The sequence below is a fragment of the Salvelinus alpinus genome, chromosome 6, assembly GCF_045679555.1.
Source record: "Salvelinus alpinus chromosome 6, SLU_Salpinus.1, whole genome shotgun sequence".
Taxonomy (NCBI): Eukaryota; Metazoa; Chordata; class Actinopteri; order Salmoniformes; family Salmonidae; genus Salvelinus; species Salvelinus alpinus.
In genome coordinates, this window is record NC_092091.1 from 94,533,058 (window position 1) to 94,553,057 (window position 20,000).

General features: G+C 45.3%; 2 protein-coding genes and 1 non-coding gene across 6 annotated transcripts in view; 2 read left to right on the forward strand and 1 right to left on the reverse strand.

The window, feature by feature from the left end:
- LOC139579608 (Krueppel-like factor 3) overlaps positions 1–1,381 on the forward strand; it is a 28,488-nt gene extending 27,107 nt beyond the window's left edge. For all 4 annotated transcript variants that reach the window (XM_071408385.1, XM_071408387.1, XM_071408383.1 and 1 more), the window contains one exon: positions 1–1,381. This exon is cut by the window's left edge and continues 3,390 nt beyond it. The gene's annotated coding sequence lies outside the window, so the exon portion shown is untranslated.
- A 588-nt stretch (positions 1,382–1,969) lies between these two features.
- Positions 1,970–2,041, reverse strand: trnap-agg (transfer RNA proline (anticodon AGG)). Its single transcript has one exon. It is a non-coding gene; the product is annotated as a tRNA-Pro (tRNA).
- Positions 2,042–2,622: 581 nt separating this feature from the next.
- Positions 2,623–20,000, forward strand: part of LOC139579796 (protein NOXP20-like) — a 31,873-nt gene continuing 14,495 nt past the window's right edge. The window contains exons 1-4 of the mRNA XM_071408615.1: positions 2,623–2,745; positions 3,960–4,280; positions 4,458–4,542; positions 7,995–8,173. Of these exons, the coding sequence (XP_071264716.1) occupies positions 3,960–4,280; positions 4,458–4,542; positions 7,995–8,173 (585 nt within the window). The 5' untranslated portion in view covers positions 2,623–2,745. The remainder of the gene's footprint in view (positions 2,746–3,959; positions 4,281–4,457; positions 4,543–7,994; positions 8,174–20,000) is intronic.

Sequence of the window (20,000 nt, forward strand, 5' to 3'; positions counted from 1 at the left end):
TCAGTGGATATGGCTACGTTTACACAGGCAGCCCAATTCTGATCTCTCCCCCCCCCCCCCCCCACACTAATTCGTCTTTTGACCAATCAGATCAGCTCTTTTGCCAATAATTGGGCGAAAGATCAGAATTGGGCTGCCTGTGTAAACGCGGCCATATAAATTTACAGCTTATGAAAGTTACCTTCTGGTGGCCAGACTGTATTGTACATAGCCTATATAGAGAGACCAGAGGAGACCAGAGCAGACCAGTGAGACTAGAGCAGACTAGAGGAGACCAGTGAGACTAGAGCAGACCAGTGAGACTAGAGCAGACCAGTGAGACTAGAGCAGACCAGTGAGACTAGAGCAGACCAGTGAGACTAGAGCAGACCAGTGAGACTAGAGCAGACCAGTGAGACTAGAGCAGACCAGTGAGACTAGAGCAGACCAGTGAGACTAGAGCAGACCAGTGAGACCAGAGGAGAGGAGACTAGAGGAGACTAGAGGAGAGGACACTAGAGGAGACTAGAGGAGACGAGAGGAGACTAGTGAGCCTGCAGAGTCGAAAGGAAACTAGAGAGCACTTTAAAACCATTCAAAACCAGATAATCAGCACATTCTCATTCAAACACGTTTCATTCATCAATCAATCTTTCATTCAATCAATAATTTGTTGGTTGGTTGAAACATTATTAAACTCAGTTCAAGTCACAAGTCACAGATCTGGGATCAGGTTTAGCATCCCACGGTCCTTACCTTAACCCTGAGGAGAGGGAAACAGTCACAGATCTGGGATCAGGTTTAGTATCCCACGGTCCTTACCTTAACCCCGAGGAGAGGGAAACAGTAACAGATCTGGGATCAGTTTAAGCATCCCACGGTCCTTACCTTAACCCTCTTCAGACCAACCCAATATCCTGTCTAGCATCAACTGGCTTGTTCATTTAATAGCAGGTTTTAACACACACACACACACACACACACACACACACACACACACACACACACACACACACACACACACACACACACACACACACAGTTTGGTTTTTTAACTATGCAGTTGTAATATGTTGATGAATTGTTGTAATATATTTTATAAAATGATTATTAGACTGAAATGGGTAATTAAAGGTATTTTATTAAAAGCATGATGATGATACATTTTATGTTGGTTTTTAATCAATGAATTATATAAAACATTTTTATAAGGTTGCGAATCTGTATTCGACTCGATCTTGTATTTTATGTAGGTTTGTCAATTCAAATGGGAGTGTGTGTGTGACGTATGACCATTCTATATCAAACTGTGAACTCATTATTCTGTACAGCAAATGTTGCGTCGTGTTTTACAAACAAATATCCGAATCACAATAAACATTATATATTGATACACGTTTCATATCGGTGTGTGTTTCTCCCCTTTTTTTAAATTACATTTAGACATTAAGAAATAAGACACATTTAAAAAACAATTATAATAATATTGAATATAAATTATGTAGATAATTTAAGCAGTGGAAAGGCATACGTTTTCAAATCAAACTTTATTAGTCACCATGCGCCGAATACAACAGGTGTAGACCTTACCGTGAAATGATTGCTTACCAGCCCTTAACCAACAGCGCAGTTCAAGAAGAGTTAAGTTTATTTGGTAAATATTTTCTTAAGTAAAATTAAATTAAAATAAACACAATAAAATAACAGTAACGAGTACATACCCCCTGTATTTTGCCTGGTTACTGTTCTTTTATTGCGTATAATAAATATATAATATATTTTCTTAACTCTTGAACTGCACTGTGTTACTAAGGGGCGTAAGGGAGTGTGCATGGTTACAGGTTAGTCGAGGTAATTTTACGCTAGCAAAGTAATACGTTTTATAGTGACATTTAGATGGCTATATAATTTTGACAATATACATTTTTCACTACATCTCGTAACACTGTGATAATTGCAACTTGCACAAAAATAGACACTTCGAAAAAGAGGGCTCGTCCGGGATTTGAACCCGGGACCTCTCGCACCCTAAGCGAGAATCATACCCCTAGACCAACGAGCCGCGTATGACGTCTAGGAGAAATCTAGCTGTTTTAAATGGTCTATTTTCAGTGCGTTCAAAATAACTGGGAATTTATGCGTTTGAATTGTCTTTCTCCTTTTGGAAGTTTTGTGAGTGTAATATTTACTGTTCATTTTTATTGTTTATTTCACTTTTGTTTATTATCTACTTCACTTGCTTTGACAATGTTTAACATATGTTTCCCATTCCAATAAAGCCCTTTAAATTGAAATGATTTTGAATTGAGAGACGCCCTAGCCTCATACCATGAATATGCATTACCGTCTCTAGACAACTCAGTTATATAAAGTCTTCATTCTCTAAAGTTGCCGGGATGTAACGTGTCCTTATACCGGTACATTCGTAACAACTTAAAGCATTACGAAACTTACATTCGATCAAATAAACCTCACGTAGCAAATAAACCATTCATTTTGTTTTGTTGTCGTTGACCAAATTCGACTCTCTTATTGACGTCCATACAAAAAACGAGTTGCTTGGTGGGTGAAACGACCAAAAACGCCACCTGCTGGAGGGAGACACGTTTTCCGCCGAGTTGGACTTCTTCCCTCTCTGACGCGCCCCCCGGGGGTGACGTCAACTCCCATAGCACCGACAGACAACACGCGGACCCTGGGCTGTCTACGTGGCGGGGCGGAAGGAGCGGGTCTAGCGAGAGAGTTGTCAACAGCGAGACTTAACGGGTGAGATGCACTGTCATTTACCATACATACATACATACCAAACCAAACTGCGCGGTTATTGAATTAGGGTTTCTTTGCCCTCTTAGTGACAGTAACCCACTACAGCCTCTGATGTTGCAGAATCCGTGTTTGTAAAAGTGAAAACTAGTGAGTTATTTTGACTATTTGTAGGATAATTAAACTTGTGTATTTATTTGTTGTATATCCCAACATATCACAGTATATACGTGTGTCTTAACTTTTCAAATATTTATTAATGTTTTGAGACTCTTCTGGCTGTAGTATCAAACCAAAGGAAATCAGTGCTGTGGTCGACGCGTTGATATGACGTGACCGCTAGATGGCGGTAATACACCATTGGAATATAACTAACATGTAGCGTCAACCGGTGCCGTGTTCATTAGGAAAACGTTTCGGGAACATTGCAGGTAGCAATTCTGTGAATAGAGCCGACGTGATTCTACATGGCAAGAGAGTCATGTTTGTTCTACATAGCATATTTCGTTATGAACGTAACAAAACGTAGCATCCTGCTGAACGCACCGGGAAAGACGGTACTGTCTTGTGTTTCTGCTTCTCTCATCTTCACTGGCTAATTTTAGTTGATGGTTAAACGTCAATGTTCAGGACTATTGGGGTGTAGTCATTTAGTCCAAACAGTTGCGTTTTTGCAACGGAAATTCGTTTCTATTGGACAACTTTCAGGTAGGTCCCGCCCCGTTTGGTTCCGTTTGGTTCCTAGTGAATACACCACAGATTTTACTGGGCTAAATCAGTCACTATTAAAAAACAAACCACCTCCTCTCTCCTCCCTCTCTCACTCTTCTCCCCCTCCCCCCTCTCTCACTCTTCTCCCCCTCTCTCACTCTTCTCCCCCTCCCCCCTCTCTCACTCTTCTCCCCCTCCCCCTCTCCCCCTCTCTCACTCTTCTCCCCCTCCCCCCTCTCTCACTCTTCTCCCCCTCCCCCCTCTCTCACTCTTCTCCCCCTCCCCCCTCTCTCACTCTTCTCCCCCTCCCCCCTCTCTCACTCTTCTCCCCCTCCCCCCTCTCTCACTCTTCTCCCCCTCTCTCACTCTTCTCCCCCTCCCCCCTCTCTCACTCTTCTCCCCCTCTCTCCCTCCCTCTCTCTCTCTCACTCTTCTCCTCCCCCTCCCTCTCTCTTCTCCTCCCCTCTCTCTCTCACTCTTCTCCTCCCCCCTCCCTCTCTCTCCAGATGAACATGTCTGACTCCAACCCCCCCATATTCACCCCCCCTCCCCTCTCTGACCCCCCCCACACCGACCCCAACCCCCCAGAAGAAGACACACACACAGCTCTCCCGCCTCCCACACCCATCCTCCAGCTCTCATTGGCCACGGAGGGTTCCGAGGGCTCTGAGCCAACCAATGAGGTGGCGGGAGAGGAAGTGACCAGGGACGACAGAGATGAGGCTCCTATTGACCAATCAGGGGGGGGCGTGGAGGATCAGGTGACTGAGTGTGGCCAATTGGTGAGCCTGGAGGCGGAGACTGCTGCTGCCGAGGGGGAGGAAGAGGTATGATTGGCTTATTGGCTGTCGTCATAGTGATGTCATGTTGTTGTCATCGTGGTGATCTTAGTGTGTGTGTGTGTGTGTGTGTGTGTGTGTGTGTGTGTGTGTGTGTGTGTGTGTGTGTGTGTGTGTGTGTGTGTGTGTGTGTGTGTGTGTGTGTGTGTGTGTGTGTGTGTATAGGACTCTCTTCAGGTCAAGGCGAAAGGTTGGGGTGGATGGAGCTCCTGGGGGAAGTCTCTACTGACCAGCGCCACATCTACTATGGGTGGGTATACACACACACACACACACACACACACCAATGATGTCTGAACCAACCTTTTATTTAGTGAATAGTGGTTGATGTCTGAACCAACCTTTTATTTAGTTAATAGTGGTTGATGTCTGGTGAACCAACCTTTTATTTAGTTAATAGTGGTTGATGTCTGGTGAACCAACCTTTTATTTAGTTAATAGGGGTTGATGTCTAATGAACCAACCTTTTATTTAGTGAATAGTGGTTGATGTCTGAACCAACCTTTTATTTAGTTAATAGTGGTTGATGTCTAATGAACCAACCTTTTATTTAGTTAATAGTGGTTGATGTCTTGTGAACCAACCTTTTATTTAGTTAATAGTGGTTGATGTCTAATGAACCAACCTTTTATTTAGTTAATAGTGGTTGATGTCTTGTGAACCAACCTTTTATTTAGTTAATAGTGGTTGATGTCTAATGAACCAACCTTTTATTTAGTTAATAGTGGTTGATGTCTAATGAACCAACCTTTTATTTAGTTAATAGTGGTTGATGTCTAATGAACCAACCTTTTATTTAGTTAATAGTGGTTGATGTCTAATGAACCAACCTTTTATTTAGTTAATAGTGGTTGATGTCTAATGAACCAACCTTTTATTTAGTTAATAGTGGTTGATGTCTAATGAACCAACCTTTTATTTAGTTAATAGTGGTTGATGTCTAATGAACCAACCTTTTATTTAGTTAATAGTGGTTGATGTCTTGTGAACCAACCTTTTATTTAGTTAATAGTGGTTGATGTCTAATGAACCAACCTTTTATTTAGTTAATAGTGGTTGATGTCTAATGAACCAACCTTTTATTTAGTTAATAGTGGTTGATGTCTTGTGAACCAACCTTTTATTTAGTTAATAGTGGTTGATGTCTAATGAACCAACCTTTTATTTAGTTAATAGTGGTTGATGTCTAATGAACCAACCTTTTATTTAGTTAATAGTGGTTGATGTCTAATGAACCAACCTTTTATTTAGTTAATAGTGGTTGATGTCTAATGAACCAACCTTTTATTTAGTTAATAGTGGTTGATGTCTTGTGAACCAACCTTTTATTTAGTTAATAGTGGTTGATGTCTAATGAACCAACCTTTTATTTAGTTAATAGTGGTTGATGTCTAATGAACCAACCTTTTATTTAGTTAATAGTGGTTGATGTCTAATGAACCAACCTTTTATTTAGTTAATAGTGGTTGATGTCTAATGAACCAACCTTTTATTTAGTTAATAGTGGTTGATGTCAAATGAACCAACCTTTTATTTAGTTAATAGTGGTTGATGTCTGGTGAACCAACCTTTTATTTAGTTAATAGTGGTTGATGTCTAATGAACCAACCTTTTATTTATTTAATAGTGGTTGATGTCTGGTGAACCAACCTTTTATTTAGTGAATAGTGGTTGATGTCTGGTGAACCAACCTTTTATTTAGTTAATAGTGGTTGATGTCTGGTGAACCAACCTTTTATTTAGTTAATAGTGGTTGATGTCTAATGAACCAACCTTTTATTTAGTTAATAGTGGTTGATGTCTAATGAACCAACCTTTTATTTAGTTAATAGTGGTTGATGTCTAATGAACCAACCTTTTTTTTAGTTAATAGTGGTTGATGTCTGGTGAACCAACCTTTTATTTAGTTAATAGTGGTTGATGTCTAATGAACCAACCTTTTATTTAGTTAATAGTGGTTGATGTCTGGTGAACCAACCTTTTATTTAGTTAATAGTGGTTGATGTCTGGTGAACCAACCTTTTATTTAGTTAATAGTGGTTGATGTCTAATGAACCAACCTTTTATTTAGTGAATAGTGGTTGATGTCTAATGAACCAACCTTTTATTTAGTTAATAGTGGTGATGACTGGTGAACCAACCTTTTATTTATTTAATAGTGGTTGATGTCTGGTGAACCAACCTTTTATTTAGTGAATAGTGGTTGATGTCTGGTGAACCAACCTTTTATTTAGTTAATAGTGGTTGATGTCTAATGAACCAACCTTTTATTTAGTGAATAGTGGTTGATGTCTAATGAACCAACCTTTTATTTAGTTAATAGTGGTTGATGTCTGGTGAACCAACCTTTTATTTAGTTAATAGTGGTTGATGTCTGGTGAACCAACCTTTTATTTAGTTAATAGTGGTTGATGTCTTGTGAACCAACCTTTTATTTAGTGAATAGTGGTTGATGTCTAATGAACCAACCTTTTATTTAGTGAATAGTGGTTGATGTCTAATGAACCAACCTTTTATTTAGTTAATAGTGGTTGATGTCTAATGAACCAACCTTTTATTTAGTTAATAGTGGTTGATGTCTAATGAACCAACCTTTTATTTAGTTAATAGTGGTTGATGTCTAATGAACCAACCTTTTATTTAGTTAATAGTGGTTGATGTCTAATGAACCAACCTTTTATTTAGTGAATAGTGGTTGATGTCTAATGAACCAACCTTTTATTTAGTTAATAGTGGTTGATGTCTAATGAACCAACCTTTTATTTAGTTAATAGTGGTTGATGTCTAATGAACCAACCTTTTATTTAGTTAATAGTGGTTGATGTCTGAACCAACCTTTTATTTAGTTAATAGTGGTTGATGTCTAATGAACCAACCTTTTATTTAGTGAATAGTGGTTGATGTCTAATGAACCAACCTTTTATTTAGTTAATAGTGGTTGATGTCTGAACCAACCTTTTATTTAGTTAATAGTGGTTGATGTCTGGTGAACCAACCTTTTATTTAGTGAATAGTGGTTGATGTCTAATGAACCAACCTTTTATTTAGTTAATTGTGGTTGATGTCTGGTGAACCAACCTTTTATTTAGTGAATAGTGGTTGATGTCTGGTGAACCAACCTTTTATTTAGTGAATAGTGGTTGATGTCTGGTGAACCAACCTTTTATTTAGTTAATAGTGGTTGATGTCTGGTGAACCAACCTTTTATTTAGTTAATAGTGGTTGATGTCTAATGAACCAACCTTTTATTTAGTTAATAGGGGTTGTGTTCCAAATTTGTTTAGTGATGTCACTCTGTACAACCATTGTTCCCCTGAACACAGCAATACTTTTCTCTCTCTCTCTCTCTCTCTGTCTCTCTCTGTCTCTCTCTCTGTCTCTCTCTCTGTCTCTCTCTCTCTCTGTCTCTCTCTCTCTCTCTGTCTCTCTCCCTCTCTCTCTCTCTCTCTGTCTCTCTCTCTCTCTGTCTGTCTCTCTGCCTCTCTCTCTCTGTCTCTCTCTCTGTCTCTCTCTGTCTCTGTCTGTCTCTCCCCCATCTCTCTCTGTCTGTCTCTCCCTGATCTTTCTGTCTCTCTCTCTGTCTCTCTCTCTCTCTCTCTCTCTCTCCCCCATCTCTCTCTGTCTGTCTCTCCCCGATCTCTCTGTCGCTCTCTCTCTCTCTGTGTCTCTCCACCATCTCTCTCTGCTTCTCTCTCTCTCTAGGTAACAGTCTAACTTCAGTAAAGGAGAAGGCCGGAGCTCTGCGTGTTCACAGGACCTCAGTAGGAGAGGAGGCGCGAGAGGAGGGAGAGGAGGAGGGAGAAGAGGAAGAGGAGGATAGCTGTCCTCAGGTCACTACTCCACCACCAAGCAGAGGAGTACTGTCTACCATCACACACGCTGTGAGTACACACACACACACACACACACACACACACACACACACACACACACACACACACACACACACACACACACACACACACACACACACACACACACACACACACACACATCAGCTGCCAATTTGATCAGTGTAATTGATAACAGATAACATTGTGGTGACCCCGTCCCTCCCCAACAGGGTAAATCAGTGTAACAGATAACATTGTGGTGACCCCGTCCCTCCCCAACAGGGTAAATCAGTGTAACAGATAACATTGTGGTGACCCCGTCCCTCCCCAACAGGGTAAATCAGTGTAATTGATAACATTGTGGTGACCCCGTCCCTCCCCAACAGGGTAAATCAGTGTAATTGATAACATTGTCGTGACCCCGTCCCTCCCCAACAGGGTAAATCAGTGTAACAGATAACATTGTGGTGACCCCGTCCCTCCCCAACAGGGTAAATCAGTGTAACAGATAACATTGTGGTGACCCCGTCCCTCCCCAACAGGGTAAATCAGTGTAACAGATAACATTGTGGTGACCCCGTCCCTCCCCAACAGGGTAAATCAGTGTAACAGATAACATTGTGGTGACCCCGTCCCTCCCCAACAGGGTAAATCAGTGTAACAGATAACATTGTGGTGACCCCGTCCCTCCCCAGCAGGGTAAATCAGTGTAATTGATAACATTGTGGTGACCCCCGTCCCTCCCCAACAGGGTAAATCAGTGTAACAGATAACATTGTGGTGACCCCTGTCCCTCCCCAACAGGGTAAATCAGTCTAACAGATAACATTGTGGTGACCCCGTCCCTCCCCAGCAGGATAAATCAGTGTAATTGATAACATTGTGGTGACCCCCGTCCCCCCCCAACAGGGTAAATCAGTGTAACAGATAACATTGTGGTGACCCCGTCCCTCCCCAACAGGGTAAATCAGTGTAACAGATAACATTGTGGTGACCCCGTCCCTCCCCAACAGGGTAAATCAGTGTAACAGATAACATTGTGGTGACCCCGTCCCTCCCCAACAGGGTAAATCAGTGTAATTGATAACATTGTGGTGACCCCGTCCCTCCCCAGCAGGGTAAATCAGTGTAATTGATAACATTGTGGTGACCCCGTCCCTCCCCAACAGGGTAAATCAGTGTAACAGATAACATTGTGGTGACCCCGTCCCTCCCCAACAGGGTAAATCAGTGTAACAGATAACATTGTGGTGACCCCGTCCCTCCCCAACAGGGTAAATCAGTGTAACAGATAACATTGTGGTGACCCCGTCCCTCCCCAGCAGGGTAAATCAGTGTAATTGATAACATTGTGGTGACCCCCGTCCCTCCCCAACAGGGTAAATCAGTGTAACAGATAACATTGTGGTGACCCCTGTCCCTCCCCAACAGGGTAAATCAGTCTAACAGATAACATTGTGGTGACCCCGTCCCTCCCCAGCAGGATAAATCAGTGTAATTGATAACATTGTGGTGACCCCCGTCCCCCCCCAACAGGGTAAATCAGTGTAACAGATAACATTGTGGTGACCCCGTCCCTCCCCAACAGGGTAAATCAGTGTAACAGATAACATTGTGGTGACCCCGTCCCTCCCCAACAGGGTAAATCAGTGTAACAGATAACATTGTGGTGACCCCGTCCCTCCCCAACAGGGTAAATCAGTGTAATTGATAACATTGTGGTGACCCCGTCCCTCCCCAGCAGGGTAAATCAGTGTAATTGATAACATTGTGGTGACCCCGTCCCTCCCCAACAGGGTAAATCAGTGTAACAGATAACATTGTGGTGACCCCGTCCCTCCCCAACAGGGTAAATCAGTGTAACAGATAACATTGTGGTGACCCCGTCCCTCCCCAACAGGGTAAATCAGTGTAACAGATAACATTGTGGTGACCCCGTCCCTCCCCAACAGGGTAAATCACTGTAACAGATAACATTGTGGTGACCCCGTCCCTCCCCAACAGGGTAAATCAGTGTAATTGATAACAGATAACATTGTGGTGACCCCGTCCCTCCCCAACAGGGTAAATCAGTGTAACAGATAACATTGTGGTGACCCCGTCCCTCCCCAACAGGGTAAATCAGTGTAATTGATAACAGATAACATTGTGGTGACCCCGTCCCTCCCCAACAGGGTAAATCAGTGTAACAGATAACATTGTGGTGACCCCGTCCCTCCCCAACAGGGTATATCAGTGTAATATATAACAGATAACATTGTGGTGACCCCGTCCCTCCCCAACAGGGTAAATCAGTGTAACAGATAACATTGTGGTGACCCCGTCCCTCCCCAACAGGGTAAATCAGTGTAATTGATAACAGATAACATTGTCGTGACCCCGTCCCTCCCCAACAGGGTAAATCAGTGTAATTGATAACAGATAACATTGTGGTGACCCCGTCCCTCCCCAACAGGGTAAATCAGTGTAACAGATAACATTGTGGTGACCCCGTCCCTCCCCAACAGGGTAAATCAGTGTAACAGATAACATTGTGGTGACCCCGTCCCTCCCCAACAGGGTAAATCAGTGTAACAGATAACATTGTGGTGACCCCGTCCCTCCCCAACAGGGTAAATCAGTGTAACAGATAACATTGTGGTGACCCCGTCCCTCCCCAACAGGGTAAATCAGTGTAACAGATAACATTGTGGTGACCCCGTCCCTCCCCAGCAGGGTAAATCAGTGTAATTGATAACATTGTGGTGACCCCCGTCCCTCCCCAACAGGGTAAATCAGTGTAACAGATAACATTGTGGTGACCCCTGTCCCTCCCCAACAGGGTAAATCAGTCTAACAGATAACATTGTGGTGACCCCGTCCCTCCCCAGCAGGGTAAATCAGTGTAATTGATAACATTGTGGTGACCCCCGTCCCCCCCCAACAGGGTAAATCAGTGTAACAGATAACATTGTGGTGACCCCGTCCCTCCCCAACAGGGTAAATCAGTGTAACAGATAACATTGTGGTGACCCCGTCCCTCCCCAACAGGGTAAATCAGTGTAATTGATAACATTGTGGTGACCCCGTCCCTCCCCAACAGGGTAAATCACTGTAACAGATAACATTGTGGTGACCCCGTCCCTCCCCAACAGGGTAAATCAGTGTAATTGATAACAGATAACATTGTGGTGACCCCGTCCCTCCCCAACAGGGTAAATCAGTGTAACAGATAACATTGTGGTGACCCCGTCCCTCCCCAACAGGGTAAATCAGTGTAATTGATAACAGATAACATTGTGGTGACCCCGTCCCTCCCCAACAGGGTAAATCAGTGTAATATATAACAGATAACATTGTGGTGACCCCGTCCCTCCCCAACAGGGTAAATCAGTGTAACAGATAACATTGTGGTGACCCCGTCCCTCCCCAACAGGGTATATCAGTGTAATATATAACAGATAACATTGTGGTGACCCCGTCCCTCCCCAACAGGGTAAATCAGTGTAACAGATAACATTGTGGTGACCCCGTCCCTCCCCAACAGGGTAAATCAGTGTAATTGATAACAGATAACATTGTCGTGACCCCGTCCCTCCCCAACAGGGTAAATCAGTGTAATTGATAACAGATAACATTGTGGTGACCCCGTCCCTCCCCAACAGGGTAAATCAGTGTAACAGATAACATTGTGGTGACCCCGTCCCTCCCCAACAGGGTAAATCAGTGTAACAGATAACATTGTGGTGACCCCGTCCCTCCCCAACAGGGTAAATCAGTGTAACAGATAACATTGTGGTGACCCCGTCCCTCCCCAACAGGGTAAATCAGTGTAACAGATAACATTGTGGTGACCCCGTCCCTCCCCAACAGGGTAAATCAGTGTAACAGATAACATTGTGGTGACCCCGTCCCTCCCCAACAGGGTAAATCAGTGTAACAGATAACATTGTGGTGACCCCGTCCCTCCCCAACAGGGTAAATCAGTGTAACAGATAACATTGTGGTGACCCCGTCCCTCCCCAGCAGGGTAAATCAGTGTAATTGATAACATTGTGGTGACCCCCGTCCCTCCCCAACAGGGTAAATCAGTGTAACAGATAACATTGTGGTGACCCCTGTCCCTCCCCAACAGGGTAAATCAGTCTAACAGATAACATTGTGGTGACCCCGTCCCTCCCCAGCAGGGTAAATCAGTGTAATTGATAACATTGTGGTGACCCCCGTCCCCCCCCAACAGGGTAAATCAGTGTAACAGATAACATTGTGGTGACCCCGTCCCTCCCCAACAGGGTAAATCAGTGTAACAGATAACATTGTGGTGACCCCGTCCCTCCCCAACAGGGTAAATCAGTGTAACAGATAACATTGTGGTGACCCCGTCCCTCCCCAACAGGGTAAATCAGTGTAATTGATAACATTGTGGTGACCCCGTCCCTCCCCAGCAGGGTAAATCAGTGTAATTGATAACATTGTGGTGACCCCGTCCCTCCCCAACAGGGTAAATCAGTGTAATAGATAACAGATAACATTGTGGTGACCCCGTCCCTCCCCAACAGGGTAAATCAGTGTAACAGATAACATTGTGGTGACCCCGTCCCTCCCCAACAGGGTAAATCAGTGTAACAGATAACATTGTCGTGACCCCGTCCCTCCCCAACAGGGTAAATCAGTGTAACAGATAACATTGTGGTGACCCCGTCCCTCCCCAACAGGGTAAATCAGTGTAACAGATAACATTGTGGTGACCCCGTCCCTCCCCAACAGGGTAAATCAGTGTAATTGATAACATTGTGGTGACCCCGTCCCTCCCCAACAGGGTAAATCAGTGTAACAGATAACATTGTGGTGACCCCGTCCCTCCCCAACAGGGTAAATCAGTGTAACAGATAACATTGTGGTGACCCCGTCCCTCCCCAACAGGGTAAATCAGTGTAATTGATAACATTGTGGTGACCCCGTCCCTCCCCAACAGGGTAAATCAGTGTAACAGATAACATTGTGGTGACCCCGTCCCTCCCCAACAGGGTAAATCAGTGTAACAGATAACATTGTGGTGACCCCGTCCCTCCCCAACAGGGTAAATCAGTGTAACAGATAACATTGTGGTGACCCCGTCCCTCCCCAACAGGGTAAATCCGTGTAACAGATAACATTGTGGTGACCCCGTCCCTCCCCAACAGGGTAAATCAGTGTAATAGATAACAGATAACATTGTGGTGACCCCGTCCCTCCCCAACAGGGTAAATCAGTGTAACAGATAACATTGTGGTGACCCCGTCCCTCCCCAACAGGGTAAATCAGTGTAACAGATAACATTGTCGTGACCCCGTCCCTCCCCAACAGGGTAAATCAGTGTAATTGATAACATTGTGGTGACCCCGTCCCTCCCCAGCAGGGTAAATCAGTGTAATTGATAACATTGTGGTGACCCCGTCCCTCCCCAACAGGGTAAATCAGTGTAACAGATAACATTGTGGTGACCCCGTCCCTCCCCAACAGGGTAAATCAGTGTAACAGATAACATTGTGGTGACCCCGTCCCTCCCCAACAGGGTAAATCAGTGTAACAGATAACATTGTGGTGACCCCGTCCCTCCCCAACAGGGTAAATCACTGTAACAGATAACATTGTGGTGACCCCGTCCCTCCCCAACAGGGTAAATCACTGTAACAGATAACATTGTGGTGACCCCGTCCCTCCCCAACAGGGTAAATCAGTGTAATTGATAACAGATAACATTGTGGTGACCCCGTCCCTCCCCAACAGGGTAAATCAGTGTAACAGATAACATTGTGGTGACCCCGTCCCTCCCCAACAGGGTAAATCAGTGTAACAGATAACATTGTGGTGACCCCGTCCCTCCCCAACAGGGTAAATCAGTGTAACAGATAACATCGTGGTGACCCCGTCCCTCCCCAACAGGGTAAATCAGTGTAACAGATAACATCGTGGTGACCCCGTCCCTCCCCAACAGGGTAAATCAGTGTAACAGATAACATTGTGGTGACCCCGTCCCTCCCCAACAGGGTAAATCAGTGTAACAGATAACATTGTGGTGACCCCGTCCCTCCCCAACAGGGTAAATCAGTGTAACAGATAACATTGTCGTGACCCCGTCCCTCCCCAACAGGGTAAATCAGTGTAATAGATAACATTGTGGTGACCCCGTCCCTCCCCAACAGGGTAAATCAGTGTAACAGATAACATTGTGGTGACCCCGTCCCTCCCCAAAAGGGTAAATCAGTGTAATTGATAACAGATAACATTGTGGTGACCCCGTCCCTCCCCAACAGGGTAAATCAGTGTAACAGATAACATTGTGGTGACCCCGTCCCTCCCCAACAGGGTAAATCAGTGTAATTGATAACAGATAACATTGTGGTGACCCCGTCCCTCCCCAACAGGGTAAATCAGTGTAATTGATAACAGATAACATTGTCGTGACCCCGTCCCTCCCCAACAGGGTAAATCAGTGTAATTGATAACAGATAACATTGTCGTGACCCCGTCCCTCCCCAACAGGGTAAATCAGTGTAATTGATAACAGATAACATTGTGGTGACCCCGTCCCTCCCCAACAGGGTAAATCAGTGTAATTGATAACAGATAACATTGTGGTGACCCCGTCCCTCCCCAACAGGGTAAATCAGTGTAACAGATAACATTGTGGTGACCCCGTCCCTCCCCAACAGGTTAAATCAGTGTAACAGATAACATTGTGGTGACCCCGTCCCTCCCCAACAGGGTAAATCAGTGTAATTGATAACATTGTGGTGACCCCGTCCCTCCCCAACAGGGTAAATCAGTGTAACAGATAACATTGTGGTGACCCCGTCCCTCCCCAACAGGGTAAATCAGTGTAATTGATAACAGATAACATTGTCGTGACCCCGTCCCTCCCCAACAGGGTAAATCAGTGTAATTGATAACAGATAACATTGTGGTGACCCCGTCCCTCCCCAACAGGGTAAATCAGTGTAATTGATAACAGATAACATTGTGGTGACCCCGTCCCTCCCCAACAGGGTAAATCAGTGTAACAGATAACATTGTGGTGACCCCGTCCCTCCCCAACAGGGTAAATCAGTGTAACAGATAACATTGTGGTGACCCCGTCCCTCCCCAACAGGGTAAATCAGTGTAATTGATAACATTGTGGTGACCCCGTCCCTCCCCAGCAGGGTAAATCAGTGTAATTGATAACATTGTGGTGACCCCGTCCCTCCCCAGCAGGGTAAATCAGTGTAACAGATAACATTGTGGTGACCCCGTCCCTCCCCAGCAGGGTAAATCAGTGTAATTGATAACATTGTGGTGACCCCGTCCCTCCCCAACAGGGTAAATCAGTGTAACAGATAACATTGTGGTGACCCCGTCCCTCCCCAACAGGGTAAATCAGTGTAACAGATAACATTGTGGTGATCCCGTCCCCCCCCAACAGGGTAAATCAGTGTAACAGATAACATTGTGGTGACCCCGTCCCTCCCCAACAGGGTAAATCAGTGTAACAGATAACATTGTGGTGACCCCGTCCCTCCCCAACAGGGTAAATCAGTGTAACAGATAACATTGTGGTGATCCCGTCCCTCCCCAACAGGGTAAATCAGTGTAACAGATAACATTGTGGTGACCCCGTCCCTCCCCAACAGGGTAAATCAGTGTAACAGATAACATTGTGGTGACCCCGTCCCTCCCCAACAGGGTAAATCAGTGTAACAGATAACATTGTGGTGACCCCGTCCCTCCCCAACAGGGTAAATCAGTGTAACAGATAACATTGTGGTGACCCCGTCCCTCCCCAACAGGGTAAATCAGTGTAACAGATAACATTGTGGTGACCCCGTCCCTCCCCAACAATGTAAATCAGTGTAACAGATAACATTGTGGTGACCCCGTCCCTCCCCAACAGGGTAAATCAGTGTAACAGATAACATTGTGGTGATCCCGTCCCTCCCCAACAGGGTAAATCAGTGTAACAGATAACATTGTGGTGACCCCGTCCCTCCCCAACAGGGTAAATCAGTGTAACAGATAACATTGTGGTGACCCCGTCCCTCCCCAACAGGGTAAATCAGTGTAACAGATAACATTGTGGTGACCCCGTCCCTCCCCAACAGGGTAAATCAGTGTAACAGATAACATTGTGGTGACCCCGTCCCTCCCCAACAGGGTAAATCAGTGTAATTGATAACATTGTGGTGACCCCGTCCCTCCCCAACAGGGTAAATCAGTGTAACAGATAACATTGTGGTGACCCCGTCCCTCCCCAACAGGGTAAATCAGTGTAACAGATAACATTGTGGTGACCCCGTCCCTCCCCAACAGGGTAAATCAGTGTAATTGATAACATTGTGGTGACCCCGTCCCTCCCCAACAGGGTAAATCAGTGTAACAGATAACATTGTGGTGACCCCGTCCCTCCCCAACAGGGTAAATCAGTGTAACAGATAACATTGTGGTGACCCCGTCCCTCCCCAACAGGGTAAATCAGTGTAATTGATAACAGATAACATTGTGGTGACCCCGTCCCTCCCCAACAGGGTAAATCAGTGTAATTGATAACAGATAACATTGTGGTGACCCCGTCCCTCCCCAACAGGGTAAATCCGTGTAATTGATAACAGATAACATTGTGGTGACCCCGTCCCTCCCCAACAGGGTAAATCAGTGTAATTGATAACATTGTGGTGACCCCGTCCCTCCCCAAACAGGGTAAATCAGTGTAACAGATAACATTGTGGTGACCCCGTCCCTCCCCAACAGGGTAAATCAGTGTAACAGATAACATTGTCGTGACCCCGTCCCTCCCCAACAGGGTAAATCAGTGTAATAGATAACATTGTGGTGACCCCGTCCCTCCCCAACAGGGTAAATCAGTGTAACAGATAACATTGTGGTGACCCCGTCCCTCCCCAAAAGGGTAAATCAGTGTAATTGATAACAGATAACATTGTGGTGACCCCGTCCCTCCCCAACAGGGTAAATCAGTGTAACAGATAACATTGTGGTGACCCCGTCCCTCCCCAACAGGGTAAATCAGTGTAATTGATAACAGATAACATTGTGGTGACCCCGTCCCTCCCCAACAGGGTAAATCAGTGTAATTGATAACAGATAACATTGTCGTGACCCCGTCCCTCCCCAACAGGGTAAATCAGTGTAATTGATAACAGATAACATTGTCGTGACCCCGTCCCTCCCCAACAGGGTAAATCAGTGTAATTGATAACAGATAACATTGTGGTGACCCCGTCCCTCCCCAACAGGGTAAATCAGTGTAATTGATAACAGATAACATTGTGGTGACCCCGTCCCTCCCCAACAGGGTAAATCAGTGTAACAGATAACATTGTGGTGACCCCGTCCCTCCCCAAAAGGGTAAATCAGTGTAATTGATAACAGATAACATTGTGGTGACCCCGTCCCTCCCCAACAGGGTAAATCAGTGTAACAGATAACATTGTGGTGACCCCGTCCCTCCCCAACAGGGTAAATCAGTGTAATTGATAACATTGTGGTGACCCCGTCCCTCCCCAGCAGGGTAAATCAGTGTAACAGATAACATTGTGGTGACCCCGTCCCTCCCCAGCAGGGTAAATCAGTGTAATTGATAACATTGTGGTGACCCCGTCCCTCCCCAACAGGGTAAATCAGTGTAACAGATAACATTGTGGTGACCCCGTCCCTCCCCAACAGGGTAAATCAGTGTAACAGATAACATTGTGGTGATCCCGTCCCCCCCCAACAGGGTAAATCAGTGTAACAGATAACATTGTGGTGACCCCGTCCCTCCCCAACAGGGTAAATCAGTGTAACAGATAACATTGTGGTGACCCCGTCCCTCCCCAACAGGGTAAATCAGTGTAACAGATAACATTGTGGTGATCCCGTCCCTCCCCAACAGGGTAAATCAGTGTAACAGATAACATTGTGGTGACCCCGTCCCTCCCCAACAGGGTAAATCAGTGTAACAGATAACATTGTGGTGACCCCGTCCCTCCCCAACAGGGTAAATCAGTGTAACAGATAACATTGTGGTGACCCCGTCCCTCCCCAACAGGGTAAATCAGTGTAACAGATAACATTGTGGTGACCCCGTCCCTCCCCAACAGGGTAAATCAGTGTAACAGATAACATTGTGGTGACCCCGTCCCTCCCCAACAATGTAAATCAGTGTAACAGATAACATTGTGGTGACCCCGTCCCTCCCCAACAGGGTAAATCAGTGTAACAGATAACATTGTGGTGATCCCGTCCCTCCCCAACAGGGTAAATCAGTGTAACAGATAACATTGTGGTGACCCCGTCCCTCCCCAACAGGGTAAATCAGTGTAACAGATAACATTGTGGTGACCCCGTCCCTCCCCAACAGGGTAAATCAGTGTAACAGATAACATTGTGGTGACCCCGTCCCTCCCCAACAGGGTAAATCAGTGTAACAGATAACATTGTGGTGACCCCGTCCCTCCCCAACAGGGTAAATCAGTGTAATTGATAACATTGTGGTGACCCCGTCCCTCCCCAACAGGGTAAATCAGTGTAACAGATAACATTGTGGTGACCCCGTCCCTCCCCAACAGGGTAAATCAGTGTAACAGATAACATTGTGGTGACCCCGTCCCTCCCCAACAGGGTAAATCAGTGTAATTGATAACATTGTGGTGACCCCGTCCCTCCCCAACAGGGTAAATCAGTGTAACAGATAACATTGTGGTGACCCCGTCCCTCCCCAACAGGGTAAATCAGTGTAACAGATAACATTGTGGTGACCCCGTCCCTCCCCAACAGGGTAAATCAGTGTAATTGATAACAGATAACATTGTGGTGACCCCGTCCCTCCCCAACAGGGTAAATCAGTGTAATTGATAACAGATAACATTGTGGTGACCCCGTCCCTCCCCAACAGGGTAAATCCGTGTAATTGATAACAGATAACATTGTGGTGACCCCGTCCCTCCCCAACAGGGTAAATCAGTGTAATTGATAACATTGTGGTGACCCCGTCCCTCCCCAAACAGGGTAAATCAGTGTAACAGATAACATTGTGGTGACCCCGTCCCTCCCCAACAGGGTAAATCAGTGTAACAGATAACATTGTCGTGACCCCGTCCCTCCCCAACAGGGTAAATCAGTGTAATAGATAACATTGTGGTGACCCCGTCCCTCCCCAACAGGGTAAATCAGTGTAACAGATAACATTGTGGTGACCCCGTCCCTCCCCAAAAGGGTAAATCAGTGTAATTGATAACAGATAACATTGTGGTGACCCCGTCCCTCCCCAACAGGGTAAATCAGTGTAACAGATAACATTGTGGTGACCCCGTCCCTCCCCAACAGGGTAAATCAGTGTAATTGATAACAGATAACATTGTGGTGACCCCGTCCCTCCCCAACAGGGTAAATCAGTGTAATTGATAACAGATAACATTGTCGTGACCCCGTCCCTCCCCAACAGGGTAAATCAGTGTAATTGATAACAGATAACATTGTCGTGACCCCGTCCCTCCCCAACAGGGTAAATCAGTGTAATTGATAACAGATAACATTGTGGTGACCCCGTCCCTCCCCAACAGGGTAAATCAGTGTAATTGATAACAGATAACATTGTGGTGACCCCGTCCCTCCCCAACAGGGTAAATCAGTGTAACAGATAACATTGTGGTGACCCCGTCCCTCCCCAACAGGTTAAATCAGTGTAACAGATAACATTGTGGTGACCCCGTCCCTCCCCAACAGGTTAAATCAGTGTAACAGATAACATTGTGGTGACCCCGTCCCTCCCCAACAGGGTAAATCAGTGTAACAGATAACATTGTGGTGACCCCGTCCCTCCCCAACAGGGTAAATCAGTGTAATTGATAACAGATAACATTGTCGTGACCCCGTCCCTCCC